General features: G+C 36.4%; 1 protein-coding gene across 3 annotated transcripts in view; it reads right to left on the bottom strand.

The window, feature by feature from the left end:
• Positions 1-23391, bottom strand: part of ACVR1C (activin A receptor type 1C) — a 36773-nt gene extending 13382 nt beyond the window's left edge. For 2 of the 3 annotated variants that reach the window (XM_087819430.1, XM_087819431.1), the window contains exon 1: positions 23169-23391. In XM_087819430.1, the coding sequence (XP_087675556.1) occupies positions 23169-23322 (154 nt within the window). In that variant the 5' untranslated portion in view covers positions 23323-23391. Of the gene's footprint in view, positions 1-1898; positions 2139-23168 lie in introns of all 3 variants that reach the window. The other variant, XM_016201827.2, reaches the window with a different exon arrangement.
• Positions 23392-25952: the final 2561 nt, after the last annotated feature.

Here is a 25952-nt window from a genome sequence, read left to right as displayed (position 1 = left end):
ACAAAAAGACCAAAAAATTTAACATTAATTTTTTATTTTATGCCCTGGCTCATGACTACTTTCTTAAACTAAATATACAGTCTCCAGTTATAAAATCTCTATTACATTTATTTGAAAGGAAAATCCTTGGTCATATTAAACATATTCAGAGAGTTGCTCCAAAATACACATTTCAGCCCAACACTGATGAACTGAAATGTCTTGCTGGTAATTAAGTAGATAGTTATTTAATCACTTGGGGCTCATAAAGAAATTATTTAAGGTTTCAAGGGATTTGGCACAAATCAGAGCTCTCTGTGTACATATTCTGTGCCTAGATTGTTGCCAGCGCTCAAAAAATTAGGGCGCAGTGGGCCCCCAAATTCCCAAGGTAGGAAAGAGTACTGAACCTGAACAAGTTTTACTTTTAAAGGAAGAATGCCAGCTTTCTAGCCAAGAATTTAATTTGGATTCCAGTTTTATAAACTTTGCAGTTCAGAGACATTTTTCCAGCACTCCTCCCCTGGAGACATGCCGCCTAATTTGTGCAGTGACGGTGTAAACATTGAGATTTTGGTCAGTGAGTGAGCAGGCGATCTTGCCCCAGAAGCAGCCAACTGTCTGGGCTTCCTGGTGGCATTATCAGGCCCCTTTTTTCTGGGCTCCCTGGTGAGTCCATAGTTGCATCATGTCCCATATGAATGCTCATATAGCTGCTAGTGTCCCTCTGTTGTCTACCCCTGTTAACTGTGCCTGCCTGGATGCTCCTAAAGGCAATGGGCATTCCTTAAAATCTGTTTGGGTTAATCATCCTTAATGATCTTTCCAAAGCAAGGGAGGGTACAAGGGAGTCTGAAGTGGCTCACCTGGGCTCACCCAAGGTCACATTTCTGTGACACTGCATGCTGACAGGATTTCTAGAGTATATATGAGAGCAGGGAGCCTGCTGCCATTTAGGGAGTTTGCTATTACAGGGGAAACTCTGCTCCGTCACCAGAAACCTGAAAAGCCCTCAGACGCTTTGTGCTATGAGAAGGGCCATTTAGGCCACAGCACAGCGGGGTGCCATGAGCTGCTCCACCGATTCCTGGGGTTCCATTAGAGCGGAAGAGTCATCATACAACCTCAGCAGCAAGAGCCAGCGCAGGAATGCTGTGCTCCCCCCTTTCATCTTTCGTTTCTGTGCTTTAAGAACAGATTCTTGATTTTAATTTCAGGTCAGCTCCCTGGGAACTTCACCCACACATCCCAGGGGCGCCGACAGATTCAGAAGACCTTCAAGCCACAAGCCAAGGTGCTCTAAGAGCAGTACTTTGCATAACTGAGTGTTCTTCCTCAGAACTCAACTCCTTCAATAAGGTACCTCCTTTGTGCCCGTGAATCATTACCGAGAGAGCAACAATGATTATTCCTAATCATAACGGAGGACAGGGCAGAGGAGAGACTCTTTCATGCTTCAGAAATTCTGACTGTCAGGAGGAGAATCTAAATACCTAAAGGCACAAAAGCCAACTGAAAGGACTTAATTCTTTAGGCCATGAGGCTTTTTTCTCTTCATCAAATCCTAAAACAAGCTTCTACACGAGAACTTAGCATGGACCACATGAAGCACTTGAAATAGTGCAATTCATACTGGGGCCCTTTTTTGTTAAAAATTGTTTTTATTTATTCCTTTATTTTTTTAATTCTCACCTGAAGATATGTTTTTATTGATTTTAGAGAGGGAAGAAGAGAGAAAACCACACACCAACAACATCAATGTGAGAGAGAAACATTAACTGCTTGCCTCCCATACACACCCCGACGGGGATCGAACCCACAACCTTTTGGTGTATAGGACGATGCTCACGTGGCCAGGGCTATTTTTATTCATTTTAAATAAGAGTTTCCTTACTGAAAAATGGACCATGGGCACATACCAGATCCGGATCCAGAGGCGGTCACATCGTAAATCAGATCTTTCAGAGTTTTTCCAGCATTTACCAGATTGCATTCAGAGAGGGGCTCCTCCACATTCTGTCTCTTTTTCCTTCTGTTGGTGCACTGTCGACCTTGGCACGCCCAAATGCTCAGCACTGCTGCCACGGACAGCAGGCAAACTGGCACAGTGATAACAACGGTCAGCTCCATGGGTCCGAGCTTTGGGGCATTTGGTGATGCTGCAGTTAAAAAAAGAACATGACCATAAATCAACCCATTTCAAATATTTGAGAAACTGGAAATGCAGTCACCAAAATTTCACGTCTGTCATGTGCAGCTACACAGTGTACACTTATGTTAGTTGACAAACACTCTCTGTGTTATAAGCAAAGACAGGGAAAGGGAGCTGAGGTTAGGCTGCAGCTAGGAATGGTTATGCCAGGTGACAATGGAGACAGAATTAGGACCAAGGAAAGCACTCGCACAGGGGATCGTTTTTAAAACCTCCAAGCACTTGGCATTTTTCTACTATTTTCTCCCCATTTTTCAGCAGTCCATCTTTAGAACACATTCATTCATTCATGCCACAAATAATTACTGAGCTCTTGCAATATGTTGCCACCACTCCAGTTGTGGAGGAGATACAGGGGTGAGAGAGACCAAGGCCTTGCTTTTGTGATGGTATGTTCTGGCACACCCAGCAAGAGAAGGTAAGTGCTATGAAGAAAAAGGAAGCAGAAGAAAGGGACAGAGTGATGGCTGATGCTACTTTATTATTTTTTATTTTTATTTTTTATTAATCCTCACCTGAGGATACTCTTTCCATTGATTTTTTTTAATTTTATTTTTATTTTTTTAAATATATCTTTATTGATTTCAGAGAGAGGAAAGGAGAGGGAGAGAGAGAGAGATAGAAACATCAATGATGAGAGAGTCATTGATCGGCTGCCTCCTGCACGCCCCCGACTGGGGATCGAGCCCACAACCCCGGCATGTGCCCTGACTGGGAATCAAACCCCGATCGCCTGGATCCTAGGTCGATGCTCAACCGCTGAGCCATGCCCAGCCGGGCTTTCCATTGATTTTTAGAGAGAATGGAAGGGAGGGAGGGGGAGAAAGAGAGAAAAAGAGAGAAGCATCAACGTGAGACACATCAATCCGTTGCCTCCGGCATGTGCCCCGACGAAGGCCCAGATCGAACCTGCAACCCACTTGACCAGGAACTGAACCAGAGACCCTTGGGTGGGCGGATCAATGCTCTAACCACTGAGCAACACTGGGCAGGGCAGAGTGATGGCAGATGCTACTTTAAACAGCTGGTCTTAAAAGACCACTCTGGAAGGTGTCAGGGAGCAACAACACAAGGTGTCTCAGGGAGGTGTGTTTTGGCAAAGGGAGAGCAAGTGTAAGAGGTGTCCCAAGATAGAGACCTACTGTTGTGTTAGGAACAACCAAGGCCTAGAGTGCCGTAATTGAGGAGAAAGATAGAAGGAAGTGGGGCAGGGAAGTAAAAGAGAGAAAGGTAATGTGGGGTCTTGTAGGCTAAAAGGACTGTGAATTTTATTCTTAAGTAGAAGCTGTTGCGGGATTTTCAGCAGGCAAATAAAATATGATCCAACTTATGTTCTGTGTGGCTGCTATGTGAAGTCACTAGGAGCACAAGAGTAAAAGCAAAGAGACAGATTAGAAACTTAATGAAATAATCCTGGCAGGAAATGATGATCTTGGCTGACAACCCTACCTAGAATAGTCCTTCCTTTTCATTCCCCATTCACTCCCTATACACTTTTCCTGTTTTATTTTAATTCCTGGATTTATTACTACCTGGCACATCATACATTCATTTATCTATTATCCGATTTCCTCCAAAGAACATATGCTTCGTAAAGGAAAGAACTTTGCCTTCTTTGTTCCCAACTATGTCCCATGTTTACAGTGGTAGATGGTCAATAAATAGAAATTAAATAGCAGAATCACTAAAAGTTTTATTAGTTTTGGTCTTAATAAATAAAGGATAAGATTTTTAGCTTTAGAAAAATAAATATGATAATTGAAACCAAATAACATCATAGGGATATAATTAAATTTGTCACTCTAGTTTTAAAACACATCTAGCCAACTTTTTTAAAAGTTCATCCTACATTTAAGACATTTTTTTAATTTAAAAAAACAGTGATACATGAAAAATCTATGATGTCAGATATTTCTGGTGTTTTTCCAAGAAGTTATTTTGACACTTGAAATAAGCACATAGTTCATTTTTTTCACTCACCACAGCCAGCCTCAGCATCAATTTTAATTGTATTCCCTAGTCCTACCATCAGGGGGCGCTGTTTTTTTTTTTTGTTTTTTTGTGTTTTTTTTTAAATAAACCTTGGGGTATATTTGATAGAATATGGACACAGAATTCTGGAGTCTTAACTTAATTCTAGGTTCTCAAACATCAAGGAGAAGAAGAAAAATGCAGGTTTGGGAAAGAGGGAAGCAAGTTATATGCGGCTATTTTGCTTTGGGCAAACTGCACCCTCCCCCATCCCACTGCCAGCTGACTCTGTAGGCCAGTGAGACGGTTAGTTAGACACAGGGCACGGAAAGCAATAGCATAACACCTGCACCTTAAAGTCTAGACAGATTACGATAATGGACCTTGTGAATTAAGCCATTCCTCACACTTCCTCCTTTGCAATTGACAATCTTAGAGTTATATTAAATGTACTTACATTTTACTTACAATTTCAACCAAAACATATGAATGTAATTGGAAAGCAATTATTCTTTCATTCTGAAGGAAAAGTAATCAAATTCCTCAAAATTGTGTTCAAAGCAGTTTCAGTATAATCCTAAAAATAGTAGCCTATCTACAATCAATGAGTAAAAGATTTAACGCTGTTAAGTGAACTTTGGAAACAAACACACTCCATGCTCTTCCACTTTGCCTTCTGCATTTTGGCAGATCACCAACTTACCCTCTCCTGAGTGTTTCAGGAGTCCTCTGCAATCACTGGAAGTTGAACCGGTGCACATGAGGAGAGCTTGGCCTTTAGTGTTCTTATGACAAGGTGTAAGAGAGTTCTCTAACTTGACTTTGTTTTAGAATCATTAACCATGGTACTTGCAACCTCTGAAGTTTGCTTATAAAAGAGTTTTATTACCCATTTCACATGGATCTTTCAAATTTAAATTTACAAAAATATAGATACATTTACAAGTTGTATCTATATTTTTATGAGCTCACAAAAATATTCTAAGAAAGCTGCAGAATACACTTAATCACTTGCAATTTACATAAAGACCTATTTAAACATGTTTCTAAAAATAAAAGTTCACTATTGGATACATTTATATTGGACTAAATTTTATTTTGATATATGTTATTAGGAGCTATCAATGTAAACATTACAGTTAAAAAACATATTGATTCCCTCATTCTAGTAAAGCTCTCTTAAGAGCTCAGATCATCACTATGGCAACCAATAAGAAGGCAAAAGGTCAGCAACCCTGAAAATAGAATCATCTCCATAAAAGTGCACTGCTCTAGTGAATGCTACTGCACTTTCAGGGATGTTTATTACAGGTGGGTAATGTTTCTTTTTATGTGAATAAATTTACTGATACAAGTTAGTAAGAAAAAAGATTACTCAGCTAGAAAAAGGCTAGCAACACCATCCAGAAAGAGCTCCTTAAACACTGAGCAATTTTTTTAAAGCAAACATTTGTAAAACTCTCTTCTATATCAAATGTTGATTGCCATCTCCATAGGAGATAAATGAAGAAAAATTGTAGTCTACATCCCATGAGTCATGGTAGGAGACAGCAGTACAGTTAAGAAGACATTTTAATAAGTTACATCTGATGTGCATATTAATTTTTCTAGCAGGTTTTACATTTTTAAACCGTAAGAGAACTCTTATTACTTGATCATTTCCAGTTTTTGAGATTGTCAGTTGAGATGCATTCCCCATGGGGGCATATGTTAATCCCAAAAGTTGGGTCTGGGAAGAGCTGCATTGCTAATTCAAGTTACCTCACTGCCTAGTAAACTGAACAGAGAATGCGGAGCAGAAGAGAGAAAAGCACCGATCTAGAAGGGTGAGAGCCAGCTCACAAATATTTCCCCTGTGTAAGTTCCACACACATTAAACCAAGGCAGTGCAGAGGAAGGAAGTATTAACAAATGAATAATTTTGTTCGTCAAAAACAGAGTGACACGCTAAGCAATGAGAAACCTCCCAAATCTTCATGATAAAGGTCCTTTAACCTGCCATTTCAAAGCATCCTTAAATGTGGGTACCATCTTTCAAACATTTGCCTGGTAGTAATTAAAATACATTTCTAATTGGTTTCTTGTTGCTTTACTAAATTGGTTCAAAGACTGGATCCAGGTGGATTGGCTTGTATAACGTTGCACTGAGGACTACTCTCCGCGGGGGGACGCCAGAGAAGGTGGGCACAGTCCACATCCTTGTGGCATTTAAACTCTACTAAGGAATACATGGCTCATCTAGGGAACAATTCCAAAGCAATTCTGCAAGTAAAAATATGGAGGAAACTTTATGTAAGATCAAGGGAGATGGGAGGGGGGAAAAATCATCATGAAGAGTTCCATTCATGGTGAATCAGTCCAATATAAAAGAATATGTAACTACACTTACACGTGTGAAGTACACATATGTGAAGCAAAATGGGTCTAAGGAGCTAAGTCACAAACATGGTTGTTTTGTTTGTGTGTTTGCTTGTTTTTTGGCTTCATGTCTAATTTTTATGCTGGTATGTAAAGCTCTTTTTAATTAAGGTATAGTTGATATATAATATTATATTAATTTCAGGTGTACAGCATAGTGAGATTTTACATCTTTATACCTTACAAAGTGATCACCACAAAAAGCCCACTATCCATCTGTCATCGTACAAAGTTACTGTGATATTATTGATTGTATTCCCTGTGCTTTACTTTATATCCCCATGACTTATGTTATAACTATGAGTTTCTACCTCTTAATCTCCTTCACCTTTGTCATCAGGAATAATCCAGTTAGAAATTAATTCGGTTGGATCCCTCCAACACGCTCCTCTATAAAGAGCAGCAAATGGTCTCCCTTTTTCTCAGAGCAAGAATAATCATGTCAAACAGGTTGTTTTTTGATCAACATGGACCTCAAGTACTGAACAGCATCAGAATATTTTCTAATCTTAGAGATTCAACTGAGCCATGACAGTGATAGAAATAACATGGAAATTCTTTCTGCCTTTTAACTATATCAGATGAGCCATTGATGGACCATTCCGTTGTTAATTGCACAATCTATAAGTGGCCATTCGCATATTCTGTCTTCATCCGGCCTGATTTCATGAGTGTACAGCAGGCAGGGAGCACCACACATACAAAAAGATTTCCCGAACAGTTCCTGTGCTTCTGCTTTTCTGGGAGGATGTGAGGAACACTAAGAAGCTTCAAATCTTCTTTTGTCCACTAGCATCTGAATTTAAGTATAATAATGTTTTTATATTTTAAGGAAATAGAAATGTAAGACTGAAGAATATAGTCTTAGGCACAAGGGGTATGAAGAACTTCGACTCAAGCAGAAGTGAGGTGAATACAACATAGGAAGGATGATTTAAATGGGCGCTCAGGGTATGGACCCAGCGATTAGTTTCTTAATCTGTCATCAAAACACATATTCTCTGTGAAGACATGAGATAGTAATTACTCAAGGAATATTTCAGTTTTTTCCTTAAGCCAACCTTCTACATGGGAAAAAGAAAACTTCCTTTGAAGCCCCACCCATTGCTCTCACATCTGTTTCCCCAGCTCACAGCAGAGAACCCCATTCAGAGAAGGCACAAAAAAAAATTGATAACAGCCCGGCTGGTATGGCTCAGTGGTTGAGTTTCCACCTATGAACCAGGAGGTCACGGTTTGATTCCCAGTCAGGGCACATGCCCGGGTTTTGAGTTCGATCTCCCATAGGGGGCGTGCAGGAGGCAGCTGATCAGTGACTCTCTCTCATCATTAATGTTTTTATCTCTCTCCCTCTCCCTCTCTCTGAAATTAATTTAAAAAAACATATATTTAAAAAAATATTGATGACAAAGGAAAAGTTACACTTTTCTGTCCTAAAGTTCATGCTAATATAATTTCTCCTCCAGGTAACACATTCATACAGAGCATTTTGCTCATTTAGAAAAGATGGATGTGAGATAATCACATCATGACCCAGCTCAATGTCCGTACATGATAATCAACCAAAAAGATCACTGAGTGAACAGGTAATAGTATTTACAGAACTGAGAGAGTAGGGGCTTACATAGGTAAAATCCTAAATTTAGAATTGGTTCTAAATTTTACTTTCAATTTTCCATTACATCCCTGAGAACAAAATTTTATAATTGAAATCAGTGTACATGTTTCTTGAGACATGAAATGCTTCCTATCTGCCTACATTAAGCTTTTAAAGCACAAGTTTAACTTCTTTGCATACTTGTATGTCATAGCCCTTTCCAAAATGTAAAATTCATGGCATCTTTCATTTTGTAGGGAGAAAAGACATCTGTCACACCTGCCAGGTGTGCTCTGAATTCTCAGAGAATGAGCTATAAATGGATTTGTTCATGTGATAGCAGAACAGTTCCACAAGGGGTCCCATGAGCATTTCTCAGCATGTAGATGTCACCTTACACTGACTAGATCAATGAATTTATGTTTAAAACAAAAAAACCATAGAAGTTAAGACAATCATAAATTTTTTAAAGAAATACAAATAAGACTTTTAAACCCCCCCCGAAATATTACTCACTACTAAATCTTCAATTTTTATAATTATAGCATGCTTTAAAATTATTAATTTTTGATACATTCAATTCTAATGTTTTGGCAGTTTACCTCCCTTCGGTTTGGTATATATTGAAGTCTAATTTAGACATGTGCCTAATCAATATTCATTGTTCACCTACTCTAACTGATTCAAATAATGTTTTCTTTTTATCTTGACACAACTGAGAACAGAACAGGAAGGTGGAAATTGTACTGAGGTTAATAAAGCACCTACATTTTAATATTGTGCGTGTATTTTCTTTATTGAAACTAATTATTTGAATTAGTCAAAAATATAATAGCATTATTAAAACAGTGTGCTGAAATCTGAAAGGAAAAATCAGAAATTATTACTACACTTACCCTTCCAAGCACTGTATGTTTTGGGAGCAAAATGGGAACAAAGATACCAGGAACTTGAATGTTTTTGTTGAATAGTCTATTTCCATATGAAGGGTAGTAATTAGTGCAAGCAGGAACTAAATAGCAATTCCTATAAAAATTAACCCTATAAATAACCAACTTCTCTAACTCAGGTTTCTTGACCTTATCCTGGATGAATTTTCATACAGTTTTAGAGTACCCTTAATGCTACATGATATCACCACTGTTTGTCTAAGCATTTGTCTGATGTCACCTAGACTCAACCAGAAATACTTTTTTCTAGATTTTTTTTACTGATTTTTAAAGAGAGAGGAAAGGAGAGGGAGGGAGAGAGAGAGAAACATTGGTGTGAGAGCGAGGCATAGATCGGCTGCTTCCTGCACGCCCCCCACTGGGAATCGGGCCCACAACCCAGGCATGTGCCCTGACCAGGAATGGAACCAGCAATCTGCTGGTGCATGGGATGACGCCCAGCCAACTGAGCCACACTAGCCAGGATGGAGAAATCATTTCTGTTACAAACCGAAATGCAATCCAGCCATGAAAGAATCAAGCAACAAAATGTGATTCCTTCACATAGGAAAACAGCATTATTGAAAGTATGTTTTAATAATAAGGGAGAAAAGTAAGGTAGAAACTTGTACTAAACAGTGTAACACAACTATACTAAGAAAGAAAATATACTAAACTATTATAGTGAGAGGTCTGGGCTTGTGGCTATAAGCTCACTACATACTGAATAAATGAATGAAGAGAGAAAGCCCATGCCCAATAAGGAAGGGTCAGTCACTGCAGTTTCAGCCAACTGGTAAGAAGAGAAAGACATCGACGATGCCAAATCTCCTGATTTTTCAGGACACATCAGGATTTTCATTTTAAGACTCTTCATTTTTAACATTATAAAAAATTCACTTCTATTTTCCAGAAACTATGTTGATCAAACAAAACTTGTCTGTAGGCCAGGTACAAAGTAGATAAAACTCTGGATGACCTGTTTTGCTGTTTCCATGTTCGTTAGAATTGGCTTTAGCTACAAATAACAGAGGAAACTAGAGAGAAGTTTTCCCTTTTCCTTCATGTAAAAGGAACTGGAAGACGGGTAGTCCAATGTTAGCAGTGTGGCTGCCTGAAGTGTTCGGTCAGGCTCCTTCCGTCTGCCTTGTTGCCATCCCTGCGGTGTAGCCATTACCCCCATGGCCTCAGGCAGCTGCTAGGACTCCACCCTTTACTTCCAGGCAGTGTGATGGAGGAGGGCATAGTAATGTGCCAGCTCTGTCTCAGAGTCTTCTTAAAAGTTCTCCGAAACACACCACTCATCTCATTGGCCAGAACTCAGTCATACGGCCACACTTACCTGTGTGGGTAGCTGAAAATACTGTTAGATGGACAGCCATACAACCAGTTAAAAGTCTAGGTTCTGCTACTAAATGGGTATTGGAAGAAACTAGATATCTTTGAAACACTTATTTATACTCATAGTAAACTCTGATTCATCCATTAGATATTTTTCATTAGGAAAAGAACATATGTGCAACAAAACAGGCCAGTGTAAGAATTGATAAGAAAAGGGTTACATAATGTCCTTAGCCAGATAGCTCTCCAATCTCAACTCCAGATGTTAATAGAATGTGTATATTTCCATAAATTTACTACACTCAAAATTTACTTTAAAAATGATGTTGTGTTCTTTTGTTGGATATATAATATACAGAAAAGTACACATGATATGTTTATAGATTGAGTATAGAAATATATAAATTCCCACCCCCCCAGTCCCCCATAACCCCACTCTGAAATACCCTAACATGATCACAACTTTATCCCCAGAGTAACCATTATCCTGATTCAGAGAATGCTCATTTCCTTGCCCTTGTACTGTGGTTCCCAGAACCCCTTTTTCTATATGGTTCCATGTTCAAGTTGGGATATTTACATACGTGTTCATGAATGAGAATGGCTTGTGATTTCTTTTCTCATCTTGTCTTTGCTGGGTTTTCATATCAAGGTTATGCATAAAATGAGGTAAGGAGTGTTTCTTCTTTATCTATGTTTTGGATGAGTTTGTACAAGAATATTTCTTCCTAGAAGCTTAGCAAAATTTTCTGTTAGAGCCTCTTGGGCTTTAAAATTCTGTTTATGGGTATATATTTTTACTGCCATTTTACAAACTACTCATTCAAGTTCTTTAATGTCATAAGACTATTCAAGTTTGGTAAATTATAATGTTCTAAAAAATTAGGTTGTTATTAATCATGTCATTTCAACCTTATATAGTCTTATTAATTTTTTAAATCTACTTCTATCAATTACCAGCATAGTGGTGTATTAAAAATCTCCTTTTGAGATTGTGAACTTCTCTATTTGTCCTTATAGATCTGTAAATATTTTCCTTATTTTTGAGACCATGTTCTTTAGCACACAGAAATTTAAATTTATTAAGAATCCCTGGTAAATTTAAATTTTAATTATTACAAAGTGACCCTTTTTTACTCTGTTTTTTACCTTAAAGTTTATTTTGTCTGCTCTTAATATAAATAAATCAACATTTTTGTTTAATTGTGCATGGCCTATCTTTTCCATCACAATAATTTTAACATTTCTATAAACTTTCAATACATTTTAAAAATTAAATTGGATTATCCCATATAATAATCATTGTTTATTAACTGAAATGTTTTGTCTACTTCCATTAAATTATTTACATTTAAGTATTACTGACATATTTGGATACTTTATGTTACATCTATTGTGTGCTTGCTTCCTTTTCTCTCCTCTCTCTCTTTTTTTTTTTACTTCTTTTTCTTAATTATTCCATTTTTATTTATTGTGGATTAGAGGGAACATAGTCACAGTCTATTCTTTAGGATTAACTTAGAAATGACAAGTACATTTAAAGCATAAAGCTGAACAATATCTTTATTGTCCTCTTAGACAAAACAAGGCCCCTAGAAAATTTTAACTCATTTAACCCCCCTCCTGACATATGTTATATGCTATTTTTATATGGAATGCCTATTCTGTCACTTTTTTTAAAACCCCATAAAACACTGATATAACAGACTAATATTCTTTAGAATTATTCACATATTTATCACTTTCTTTGCTTTTCATTCCTCTTTGCATGTCAGAGTTTTGGTATTAGTTTCTTTCTACCTGAAATATATCCTTTAGAATTTCCTTTATCAAAGAATCTGATAATGTCAAACTCACCTATTCCTGTTTCTTTGAAAATGTATTTACCTTTACCTCATTCTTCAAAGATATTTTTGCTGGGTATAGAATCCTGGACTGCCTGTTATTTTATTTCAGAATATTGAAGATATAATTCCATTTTTTCTCTTTTTACTTTATGTTTTAAAACAAATTAAGTTCTTCTGTAATTCCTTTGAATTTCATTTACCTTTTTGTCTGTCAACTTTTAACATTTCCCTGTCCTTGGTGTTCTGCAGTTTTACTATGCTATGTCAAGGTTTGGATTTATTTTTATGTGTCCTCTTCATCTTCACTAAATTTCTTGGATTTGTTCATCAATTCTGGAAATTTCTGAGCTATTGTCTTTAAAGATATTACTTTTGCCCAGTTTGTTCTTGTTTCTCTTTATGGACCACTATTAAAAAAAAAAAAAAGATCAAACCTTCTTATGTTTTCCTCTATTTGTCATTCTCTCTTCCATATTTTCCATTATTATTCTCTATATACTGCATACAAAATCTTCTGAAAATATTTCTAAACTTGTCTTTGGTTGTTTTTTTTAACTAGAAGAGTAGTTGATCTACAATTATTGTGCAATAATTCTAACATATGAAACCTTTGCGATCTGTTTCTGCTGTGCTCTCTATTCTGCTGGTTCATGCTCATGCTGTCTTACATCCCTGTTTGCTTGGGGTTCCTGTTCTTTACTACATACTACTCATGTCCTTGGAAAGTGTTTGTTGTGTCTCTTGTGGCCTAATATTAAAGTGCCTTCCTATAGATAGTTTGTATGTTCTTCTAGCACGCAACTGGGGGAACTAACAGTCTGGAACTGCCTTAAAGAACGTTTCTCCTCTGGAGAGTCCCTGAACCACTCAGGTAAGAGGAATTAAGCCCAAAATCTGTGTGATGGACAGGCTATATTGACAGCTTCTCAGACACAAGGTTTATTGTTTGTTTTCTTGTTGTTTCTTCTCTTTCCTTTTCTTTCTTCCTTCCTTTTTTTCTGTCTTTCTCTCTCTCTGTCTCTTTCCCTCCCTCCCTCCTCTCTCTCTCTCTCTCCTTCTTTTTCTTTTTTCCCTGCTCTGCTTAATCATAAGCCCAAGCTTCCTCCCTGGGATTACAAGAAGACAGGCTTATATCTGCTTTACACTCACAATAAGGACAGAGAGTTTTGATATCTCTGCTAAACACAGAAGTTTCCAGATGGATAGATAATTATGCCAGCATCTTTTCAACCCAATTTGGGGAAACAGTGTTTCTTAACTTTTGTCTTCCTTGAACCTCGAGATCCCTAATAACAAAACCCAAGATTTTCCTTATTAGAAACAAAAGACACACATGACAATAAAACTATCAGATAAAAGTATCAGAAAGTTAGAAAATAATATCTTAAATAATAAGCGTGTTCACTGATTCATATAACAAGAAATCTGGAAGTAGGCTGGTGACTTTATTGAGTCTCTGCGTTAGTAAATCACAGAACCAACCTTATAAGTAGTTACCACTTTTCCAGTCATATATGCTACAAATATTTCTCTCCCATATTTAATTTATCTTTGATTTATGTTATCTTTCATCATTCATTTTTAGTTTACTTTGCATATAGTCAATTATATTTATCTTTTCCTTTTATAGCAGTTGGATTTCCTCTAATTTAAGAACAGCCTTCACACGATAAAGTCACAAAAATCTTTTTTTCTAAATTTTTCTCTGACATTTAAATTGTTTTGCATTTCACAATTAGATATTTAATTGAGCTGTAATTTATTTTTGTATATGGTATGACACTGTTGTACAGCCCTGTTTTCTTCCAGATGGATAGATAATTATGACAGCATCTTTTCAAAAATAAACTGTCCTGGAATTTCCATTTCTGCCAACTTACACTTAAATGTCCACAGACACTCTTCTTGATATAGCACAAACAAAAATGCTGAATAAACTATAAATGAAAAACATTTTTTCTGTTACATGATTAAGCTGGTGGAAAAATAAAAAAAAAAATTGTTCAGCAGGCAAAAATAAAGTGCAAATTGAGAGAGGTGCTTAAGCACAAGGGTTGCCATATACCCTGGAAGCATCGGCCAGTTCTTGGTGGTTAAGTGCTTAGTTTACCAGGCTGATTCACAAGATCAGGAGATAAAAACTGGTTCTTGCCCTGGCCAGTGTGGTTCAGTTGTTTGGGCATCATCCAGTGCATCAAAAGGTTGCCAGTTTGATTCCTGGTCAGGGCACATGCCCAGGTTGTGGGCTCAATCCCCAGTAGGGGGGCATGCAGGAGGCAATTGATCAATGTTTCTCTCTCTCTTTCTCCCTTTCCCTTCCTCTCTCTCTAAAAAAAAAAAATCAATAAAAACATTATATTAAAAAACTGGTTCTTAAAATAATGAAAGGTCAGATTAGAGGTCCTTGTATAAAGTAGGAAATTATTAATGGCATTACATTGAAAACAAAACAAAAGAGAACATGGTGTGCAGAGAGAGACAGTGTACATATTTGTCTGTCTCAAACTTGATTTTGAGTACAGAACAACAAAAAAAGTCTTTTCAAGAGTTCCTTACCACATGTGTGTACCCATACAGGCAGGCCAAAAGAAAAACACAACTTAATCAAAACATCACCCCAGATATCTGACAGAAGCTAATATAAATCTTCTCTGGAGGAACACATTTTAAATATAGGCTCAAAAGTTTCTTCCAGAGTGGCAGAAGAGGTCGAAAGTAAGCAAGGGTTAGAGGACCTGTTTGAAGAAATAATGGTAGAACACTTCCCTAAACTGATCAAGAAAAAAGTCACACAAGTTCAGGAGGCACAAAGAGTCCCAAGCAAGAAAAACTCAAAGAGGCCCATGCCCAGGCACATCATAATTAAAATGCCAAAAATCCAAGACAAAGAGTCTTAAAGGCAACAAGAGAAAAGCAAGCTGTTACCTAAAAAGGAGCTCCCATAAGGCTGTCAGCTGATTTCTGACCAGACACTCTATAAGCCAGAAAGGAATGGCATGAAGTATTCAAGGTAATACAAAGCAAGGATCTGAAACCAAGAATACTCTGTTCAGCAAAGCTATCATTCAAAATAGATGGTGAAATAAAAAACTTTCTAGACAAAAAAAAGCTGAAGGAATTTATCACCACCAAACCAGCATTGTAAGAAATGTTAAAGAGACTGCTGTAAAAAGAAATTGAAATAGAGAGATTGAGAAACATAGGCATAAAGGAATAAAATGGCAATAGATAAGTACCTATCAATAATAATCTTAAATATAAATGGATTAAATGTTCCAATCAAAAGACATAGGGCAGCTGAATGGATAAGAAAACAAGACCCAAATATATGCTGTCTACATGAGACCCACCTCAGAACAAAAGAGTCACATAGGCTGGGGGGTGGGGGGGGGGAGGACTTTCTGGAGGACTTTAAAAGAGAGGTCAACAGCAATATAGTCATATTAGGGGACTTTAACACCCCACCAAACTTACTGGATAGATCTTTCAAACAAAAAACCAACAAGGAAACAGTGACTCTAAATGACACACTGGATCAGATGGATTTAACTGACATTTACAGATCATTCCACTCCAAAGCTGCAGAAAAGGCATTCTCCTCAAGTGCACATGGACATTCTCAAAGACAGACTACATATTAGGACATAAAAGTCTGCATGTTCAAGAAGATTGAAATCATATCAAGCACCTTCTTGGACATTTACACAGTGGAATACTATATATCTGTAAAAATGAAGGATCCCTTACCCTTTGAGACAGCATGGTGGGACCTGGAGAGTATCACGCCAAGTGAAATAAGCCAGTCAAAGAAAGACAAGTATCACATGATCTTACTTATATGTGGAATCTAATGAACAAAATAAATAGATGAACAAAATAGATCCAGAGACATAGAAGCATGGAACAGATCGATGAATCTCAGAGGGAAGGTGGGTGGGGAGAGATTAACCAAAGAACTTATATGCATATATGCATAACCAATGGACACAGACAATAGTGGGGTGAAGGCTGGGGGGAGGGGTGTTGGGGGAGGGGATAAACGCGGGGGAAAGGGGGACATTTTTAATACTTTCAACAATAAAGAGAAATTAAAAAAACAAAAGTTTCCTCCAGATAAGGTCCCCAAAAAGATTGTCATAATCAAAAATCACAAAACACACAAGAAAAGCAGCCACTAAGAATATGAGCCAGTAGAATCAAAAACAGCAGATTCAAACTCACAGAAGCTATAAATACTGAAATTATCAGAGATTCAAATATGAGAAAAGGAATTTAAGAGGCATGGGGAATAGCTACAGAAGGCCCAACTTATGCAAAATCAGTGAAGGGATTGTGAGAAGAACTGAGGAGAACTTATTAGAGGACTCACAGACAGAACCCATTGTATAAAAACCCCCCAAAACATCTTCCTATGCGAATGGAACTTTTTCACTTATTATTTGTTTACTCTACCTTGTGCCCCCTACCCCCCAAAGTGCACATTATTTAGATAAATCTTTTATTTTTGAAACAGAATATTCTTGAAGAGTTAAGAATACATCATTTACTTTTGGAGGTGAATTTTTCCACCAATGTGGCTTCTCTCCTAATTTCAGAAAAAGCTAAGAGTAGACAATCTGTACAAGTTACTGTATATTAATGACCCCTGAGAGTATTAGATCAAAGGTCACTGGATTCAGAGCAAGAAAAGTAGCATCCAGAAACGTGGGCAGATATTTTTAGAATTGAAGATAGATATTCTTATCTGGCATAAAAATAAAGAGGAAGAAGAAATTAGGGAGCACTATATAAAATATATATGCTTCTGTTTCTTAACTGATTTCCATAGTCTATATTTAATTTTTCAGTATTCAATACTCTGTTTTGTGAAAATAATAACATATTTGCTGTTAGTAGGGACATGAACTCAAAGCACTATTCAAATAAATGGCTGTTTCTGGAAATGGTTGTTGCCTTTCAAGTTTTACATAGAAAAAAATCCTCTAAATTTTTGTGATAACAGTTGAACTTGGATGGTCACTCCAGTGACATCAAAGATATCTACTTCAATAAGTTTCAGGGAAGAGGGCAAGTTGTTATATGTCTACCAAACTATAAAATTATTTCTATCAATAAATTATTAACATCTAAAAATTAAACCCATAGGCAATGTCAGAGAAGAAAGTATATTTTAAGGGCAAGTGACTGAATTTAATATGATCTAAATCAAATACTGCTTACAAAAATATGAATTAATTAGACTTAAGTCTAATGCAATTTAATCTTGAAAGTGAATGGGTAAGAAGGTTTTTTAAAAGGCCATTTAAGCCCTGGCAAGTTTGCTTCAGTGGTTAGAGCCTCAGCCCGAGGACTGAAGGGTCCCAGATTTAATTCCGGCCAAAAGCAGGTACCTTGGTTGCAGGCTCAACCCCCGGCCCCCATCAGAGAGTAGGTGGGAGGCAACCAATTGATGTGTCTCTCTCACATTGCTGTTTCTCTCCCCCCCCCCCCCCCACTTCTACTCTCTCTGAAAAGCAATGGAAAAATTATCCTGCAATGGAAAAAATGTCCTCAGGTGAGGATTTAAAATAAAAAGGTCATTTAAAAGAAAAACATTTGAAATTAATAGATTCTTAATAGATATTTTACTACTAAATTAAAATAATAAATGTCTTTGCTCCATTTAAAATCACCACATTTTAAATATCAACTAAAACAGTGTTTTTTAAACTGTAAACATAATCTATTAGTGGGTTCTGACCAATATTTTTACTTAATGAAAGAGCATGAAAGAGTATAGAGTACCTCACACATTTTAATGGTAAGAATATATTGTAAAATTCTTGTTTCAGTTGTGTGTGAATGCAAGTTGGGGGAAATTATGTAAAATGTATGTCTGCCTGTGTGTCACAATGAAAACATGTATGAAAGTCACTAGTCTAAGGCTTTCGGAACTAGTCAAACACGTAAGAGGCTTTTTAGGAGGGCGAGAGTGAGCCCCTACGGTGCTCCAATCTCCAAATTGCCAGAGAACCAGGAGGGAGAGGAGTGAGGAGAGAAATGTCCCAAGCAGTATTCCAGGTAAGAACTTTGTCACAAAGAAAGTAAGCAATAGCCCAAGATTACACATAGGATCTGAGGACACAAGGGGGCCAGCTGAAATACGACAAGACTGAGTTACCATACCTACATCAAGACAGCTCTCCAGAGATGGCCCCACAGTCTGGGGTGATGAATGAATGAGCCAAAGAGGCAAAGATCCACTTGGCTTCCTTCAAAGGGATGTCTCAGATTTTCTCCAGCTTCTTCTGATCACCTCCCAACCTTTCCTTCTTTGGCCCATGAAAGTGATGCAGAGTATTAAGTACTGTAGAAATGTCACACTATTTTTCAGAGTGCTCCTATATATATATATGATCACATTTAAAATTGATAAATCCCTGCTAGGCAGAGGGGACATCAATCACACTCACTGATGACACTGAAACAGCAAGTTCTTGGCACTGGGTGTGTCGGCACTCAGCCTGGAGATTCCCAAAGCCTCTCCAAACAGCTGCTGTTCCAAATACAGCTAATAAGCACTTAGTGCTGCCTCACAGGGAGAACAACCTGCCACATGATGACTGCATATACAGTCTTATTTAATTTCATGTCAATTTACCACACAATTCCTTTAACAACAACAACAAAAATCTCAGTTTAAGTAAAAAAAAAAAAAAATTTGAATTGAGTTAAATATCCCATAGGATTAATTACTGGATAGACAACATATATCTTCCCTATTATAAATGACATTTGAAAAATCAATTAATGTAATCCATCATACCAATAGACTAAAAAAGAAAAATCATTTGGTAACCTCAATAAATTCATTAAAACACTTGAAAAAATTGAATATTCATGATCAAAAAAAACTTTCCCCTAAACTGGGAATAAAAGTAAATTTCTTCCATAGATGACAGGCATCTATAAAAAAACTAAATAACATCATACTTAATGGTAAAAGTGTGAAGGAACTCCTCTCAGGAGCAGAAAAAAGATAAGGAACTTCACTCTCATCTCTCCTATTCATCATGTTGGCAGTGCTAGCCAGGGACAAAAAGCAAGAGAAAGAAATAAAATGCATACAGATCAGAGTGGAAGATGTAAAACTGTCTGTATTCACAGATGATTGTATATGTAAAAATGTCAAAAATCTGAAAAAAATCTACTAGAACTAATATAAGATAAATTGGCAGACTTGTAGGAAATATGGTGAATACACAAAATTAATTTTCATATACTAGCAATTAACATTTAGAAATTAAGATATTAAAAACAATTCACAATAGCATCCAAAAACATACAATACTTAGAGATAAATTCAATGAATAATGCATAAGACCTGTTTGCTGATAACTACAAAACACCACAGAAGTAACTGAAGAAAAAACAAATACATGGAAAAACATACCATGTTCATGAATCAAAAGATTTATTGTTGCTAACATGACTAATTCTCCCCAAATAAATTTATGTATTCAACTCAATCTAATCAATATCTCTGCATATGTTTTGTAAAAATTGTCAAGCTGATTCTAAAATTTAAATGGAAATGCAAAGGACTTAAAACACTCAAATCAATTTTGAAAAAGAACAAAGTTGGAGGGGTCATAAGACCTGATTTTAATACTTACTGTAAAGCTACAATAACCAAGATACTGAACGTAAACCTAAATGTAAAAGCTGAAATGTAAACATTTTTATAAGAAACCATAAAAGAAAATATTTATAACATTTGGGTAAAGACTTCTCAATTAGGACATGAAAACAGAGAACCATGATAACAGAAAGATAACACAGACTTCATCAAATTTTAATCTTCAAGAAAACAAAATGGCAATCCACAGAATAGGAGAAAATAGTCCTAATACACATATCTGATAAAGGACTCATATTCAGAACACGAAGAGAACTCAACAATAAGAAGTTAATACAATTTTAAAATGTCTAGAAGATTTAATACTTTATAAAGGAAGAAGCACAAATGTCCAATATGCACATGTAAAAGTAATTGAACATCATTAGTTATCAGGGAAATGCAAACTGAAACCACAATGAAATGCCACTGTATAATCACTTAAATAGCTAACATTTAAAAAAAAACTCATTATACCAAGTGTTGGCAAGAATATGGACCAACTGGAACTATCATACATTTCTGCTGAGATGTAAAATGGTATCAACGGTTTGAAACTATTTGGGAAATTATATGTATAAAGGTATATATCATATAGCCCTGCAAGGTCACTCAGGTTATCTTCTCAAGAGAAGTGAAAACATCTATCTAAAGGCTTGCACATGAATGTTCATAGCAGCTTATTTATTGTTAATAACAGTCCCCAAGTGGAAACAACCTGACTGCCCATCAAAAGGTAGATGAATAAAAACAAAAACCGACTGTAGTATATTCATACAATGGGACATTACCCAGAGGCAAAAAAGGAACAAGCTACTGATACACCCAATGACATGAATAAATCTCAAAAACATGCTGAGTGAAAGAAACCAAATGCAAAATATGTTCCATATGACACCTTTTATGTGAAACTCTAGGAAAGGTAAATCTATGACAGTGGTGAAAAACAGATCAGTCATCTAGCTTTAACGAAAGTGGGGACTGACAGATCATGTTGAGGTAATGAAACTGCGGTAGTGGTACAGTGGTACCTCGGTTTTCAAACATCTCCATTGATGAATATTTCGGCTTATGAATGCCACAAACCCAGAAGTAAATGCTTCGGTTTTCAAACACGCCTCGGAAGTCGAACATGCCACACAGCTTCCACTGAGGGCAAGATCCTGAGGCTTAGATGTGTCGGTTGTGGATTTCTTGGTTTTCGAACGTTTCAGACCTTGAACGGTCCTCTGGAACGGATGACATTCGAAAACCGAGATACCACTGTATATATATGTGTCAAATTCATCAAATTGTTCACTTAAAATATGTGTGCTTCATTATATCTAAATTAGATCACAAATAAAATTGGTTTTTTTGAAAGAAAGACTGGCCCCTTATTACATTTGAGGGTAGGATATAGGCTTCTCGGTAGTTGGGCTGAATTTTTGTTGGGCGGGGAAAGAGCTGCATACCCGATGCACTAAGTACATCTGGTTTGATTTGCTCAACTGCACATTAGCCATTTTGTTCTCCAAGTCCTTTTATTGCAGTGAAAGTACTGTCTTGTACCCCTGCTACTGGCAGACTGTGGTCTTGCAGGTAACTCATTACTCAGAAGGCACATTTAAGAGGCCACTGCCACAGACTAACGAGTAGACGCCCCTTCCCCTCCTTAACCTTTTGGATCTTGGTCATGGGTTAGACAAACATCAAACATAGGAAGCCCTCACTTTAGGGTATCTCTGGCCCACAGATAACCAGGGGAGAAAATATAAAGAAAAAAAGTGTCCAGAATACATTCGGTGTTCAGATCACTACCAAACCAAGGAATCTACGGAATCTGAGAGAAGGTAAGTGTAGTCCACAAAAGCAAGACTGCAAGTGGCTTTAAGGGATGAAATATGCCAAGTATAACTTCTGAGGATGCAATAATATAGGTAATGCCTCACAGCACATTCTTTCCCAGAGAATTGAACAAGTACCCGTGGTGATACATGAAATGATTTTAAGGATTCTTGAGGTGAATTGGAATGGTAAACCAAACATGATAGTACATTACACGATGATTCCTTCTCTAGTTCTTAGTTTTTCTAGTTATGTCTCAAAAAGCCTCACTTCGTGCTAGTATGCCTTCTGTCTTTAAAAAAAAAATATATATATATATATATATTTATATATATTTATTTATATATGTGTGTATATATATATATATATATATATATATATATATATATATATAAAATTCCCTGAAATACAATAGAAATGTTTGTTTGTTTATTTACATAGTTATCTTTAATTTATGGCAAGTAAACTGGCTTTTCATTTGTGGTAGTGATTCCAAGGTACTGAATAAAATAAATGTTATTCAGTAAAAAAAGAGGAGCAACCAATTTATTTTAAAAATAGGTTAAAAATACTATAGTGAAATATTGATATGGTGATATACAAACACCTAAGATTAGATAACAGTACCTTAAAATGTTAATTTACAAGGAAGAATATGTATCTGTGTATAGACATTAACTTATCAATAAGCACTGAATTATTATTGTGTTAATAAATATTGAAGAAGATTCACTAACATGACATTTTCATGTCATAAGTTAGTTTTTAGTTTGAATTACTTGTTCTTGAATATCCCCCGAAGTTTTAGATCCCAGATTGCTGATAAAAAGTGACATTAAGATTTTCACTATTTTGTAAATTGGGATAAAACACCATGAAATTGGGGGAAGGCAGGAATATATCTTAACAACTAATATCTTTCTGCTAATGAATGTTCTCACATGAGTGTGGGCACATAAAGAAGCTACGCAGAAAGTATCCATAAAAAAAGATTCTGACACCATAAACATTGGAAATCTACAATTTTTAGTTTTGCTCTTTTTTTCTCTTTTTTCTTTTCTTGGTGTACAAATGTCTTTCTTTCCTTTAAAAGAATCCATAAAAATTTACATTTACTTTAGGTCCATTAATCACTTCCAAAAACATAATTCACGTGGACAAATTTTTTCAAAATTATAATGTGTTGTCAATGTTTTGACAGTCTTGCACAATTTTAAAAAATCAAACTCAGCTAGGCTTTAGACAATTTTACCAGTCCAAAGGGGAAGGGGGGGTGGGGACTGTAAAACAGATTTTGTTTAGAGAAACATAGAACAGGTTGATTTCTACCATGTGTATGGTTTCCCAAAAGTAAAATTAAACTTGGAATGAACAAAGATAAACCCCTTACCTGTTGGAAGGTGCAGTGTTATGTTGTTGCAGAAATCTGTGAAGCAGCATTCGGTTTTGGTAACATTGTTGGAACTATGACAGAAGACTTGAGCATTTAATTCTGGGAGTGAGACACAGGACTTGATCACCTGTTCTTTTCCATTGGTTAGCATAACTGAAGCCCAACATGCTCCTTCTGTTTGGCAGGTAAAGTTTGAAGAGTCACACAAAAGACATACACACTTCAGTCCTGAAAAGTATAAGGCAAAAAAGCTTTAAGATACAAAAGACACCATGAAAATTTGTTTCATAATACTTAAGTGTAGCAATCCAATCTTGATGAAAATTGAGGGAGGGAGCACTGGATAAACACAAGCTGAACACATTAACTCCCTCTCTCTCAGTCATGTGTTTGGTTAAACAGGTTGCCCAATCATTTACTTTGTTTGGATTTTTTGTGAATTTATTGCTATTATATTTTAAAACCATTTTCTCATCCACGGTCTAAATCCCTCCTTCTTAAGCTTAATCAGCTCATTCCTAAATCAATAGCTCCTATGAAACACTAGGATACAGTAACACAGCAACCAAGGGGGCCTGTCTGGCAGAACTTGTAGAACATTCAAGTGTGATTACAGCAGCTGTGTAACCAAACGATGCAGTTTTTCTGTTCATTTACTCTTTCTCCTATAATCTATTAAGTGAATGTGCTAAACACAAACTTAACCATAGATATTTACAGCTCTAAAAAGACAGTATATGCATATGCTGTGATATTTCACATTATTGTTATTCTTGTAGTGGCTTTAAAGCAATGATGAGCCATTATGTTTCCCCCTCTTCACTAAAGAATAAAGCTTAGAATGAGAGTCATTTGAACATAGACCATGACCTTCAGGCAATTTTCTTTAGTGAACACATCTATTCAATAATGCAAAACACATCAATTATAGAATTTCACATCTCTACTGCAATAAAACTTTCAAAAAATTGATTTTGTCAAATTAATTTGTTTACCTCGCAAGTTTCCTCCACATTCCCCACTTCACACACACACACACACACACACACACACACACACACACACACACACACTAACTCACATGCTCCAAGTGTTGCAGTACTTTTGTTCTGATGTAAAATATCTGTCAGCCAGAAAAGTCCAGTGATTGTGAGCAATTTATTTAAATTTTATTTAATCACATTGTTTTCAAATAATACAATACTGAATAAGCCTTTTGTATTTTTACTTTAATAAACTTTTTCTAAAATCATAACTGCCTTCCCCCCACAATTATCTGAATATCCAGACTTTTATGATGCAATCATTTTTACTCAAATGAAAGTCTTTAAATTACAAATTATTCAAATTGGAGCTGATTTTATACCTATAAAATATTTGATACATAAATGGCAATTAATATGCTCAACTTCAAATACCAACATAGGAGCAAATATGGCTAATATTCCTATATCAGTGGATGAGGAAGAAAGAAAAAATTACATAGTGATTAACAGAAATTATCTCTTCTTTTGATAATTTTTCTTGACCAGCAAAATGTCATCCCCATAAATATTTTTATTATTATGTGCTAAGAGAAATACAAACATTAAAGGAAATCCTATTTTGTTATCAACATTGGACCAAGCATAATAGCTCATTCTTCTATTTATTCCGATGGTGGTCAATATAAATATACTCTGTGGTTGATATTTATGTGATATGGTAGAACACACAATCTATAATCTGGATTGATTGGGATTCAGTAGAACTAGATATATTAAATCTAAGTGATCTGAGTTTTAAGTCACTTTCTTTGCATAAAAGAGAGTTCATATCATGAGGGTCCATCCACCCAGGTGCCTTTGGAAAGTGAAATCCCTCTGGCATCTTCTAATTCTAACCTAAGGACTTCAAATCCTGGTTATAACAGCTTTTTAATCTTGGGCATTATGTGGCCCCTCTGTGTCTCCATTTCCTTATATCAAAGATAAGAATATACCTCTTCATAGTGTTGTTATCAAGAATAAATTAGTTAATCTATGTAAAGTCCTTAGAACAGTGCCTGGTACATAGAAAGTACTATGTAAATATTAGTGACTATCTCTTTTCCTACTAGAGGGGAGAAAGGCAGTTGCCCTACGCAAATAATAAAAATACATTTGTAATCCATAAAGGAATGGCTGAATGAACTAGGGTGCACAGGCCATGTTAAAGGCATAAAAATACATCTCTTTCTGCTCTGCCCAGTGAGTTCAGTATTTTCATTCTTTTAACTGTTCACACTAGAACCTAGATAGAAAGACCCACAGCAGGGCGGTCTCTGGTGATGGTCCAGACAAAAGTGAGGAAAAGATCAAGGCCCCAGTCCCTGCTCTGTCCCTCACTCGCTGATTGTCTTTGGAGATGCTGAATTTCATGGGCTCTCACTGCCTTCCTCGGAAAATGAGAAATAAACTGGGGGTGGTCATGGATCCAGAAATATTGAAGTCTCATATGGTCCCAACATTATAAGATTTTATAAATTTATAATTGATGGATTTTCACAATTACAAAGTCTGGAACACTCTTTGATATAAAGAGACGGACTCGTATTTTTAGGGGCCGAAGTTGGGAAGAATAAATCTCCTGACACAATCTCAGCCCATTTGTTACTAGACTCCTCATCAGAGTCCCCTGGAGTTTTCTATTTCCAAGAGAAGCTTGACCTGGAAACCAAGGCAACTAAGGAATACAGACCCGCTGAGCGAACACACCCGTAAAGTGTTCAACAACTAGACATATGTTTCTTGTGTGCTTATC

The sequence above is a fragment of the Miniopterus natalensis genome, chromosome 8 (genome assembly GCF_054644295.1).
Source record: "Miniopterus natalensis isolate mMinNat1 chromosome 8, mMinNat1.hap1, whole genome shotgun sequence".
In the NCBI taxonomy this organism is placed as follows: Eukaryota; Metazoa; Chordata; class Mammalia; order Chiroptera; family Miniopteridae; genus Miniopterus; species Miniopterus natalensis.
This window is presented reverse-complemented; position numbering and strand designations above follow the sequence as displayed.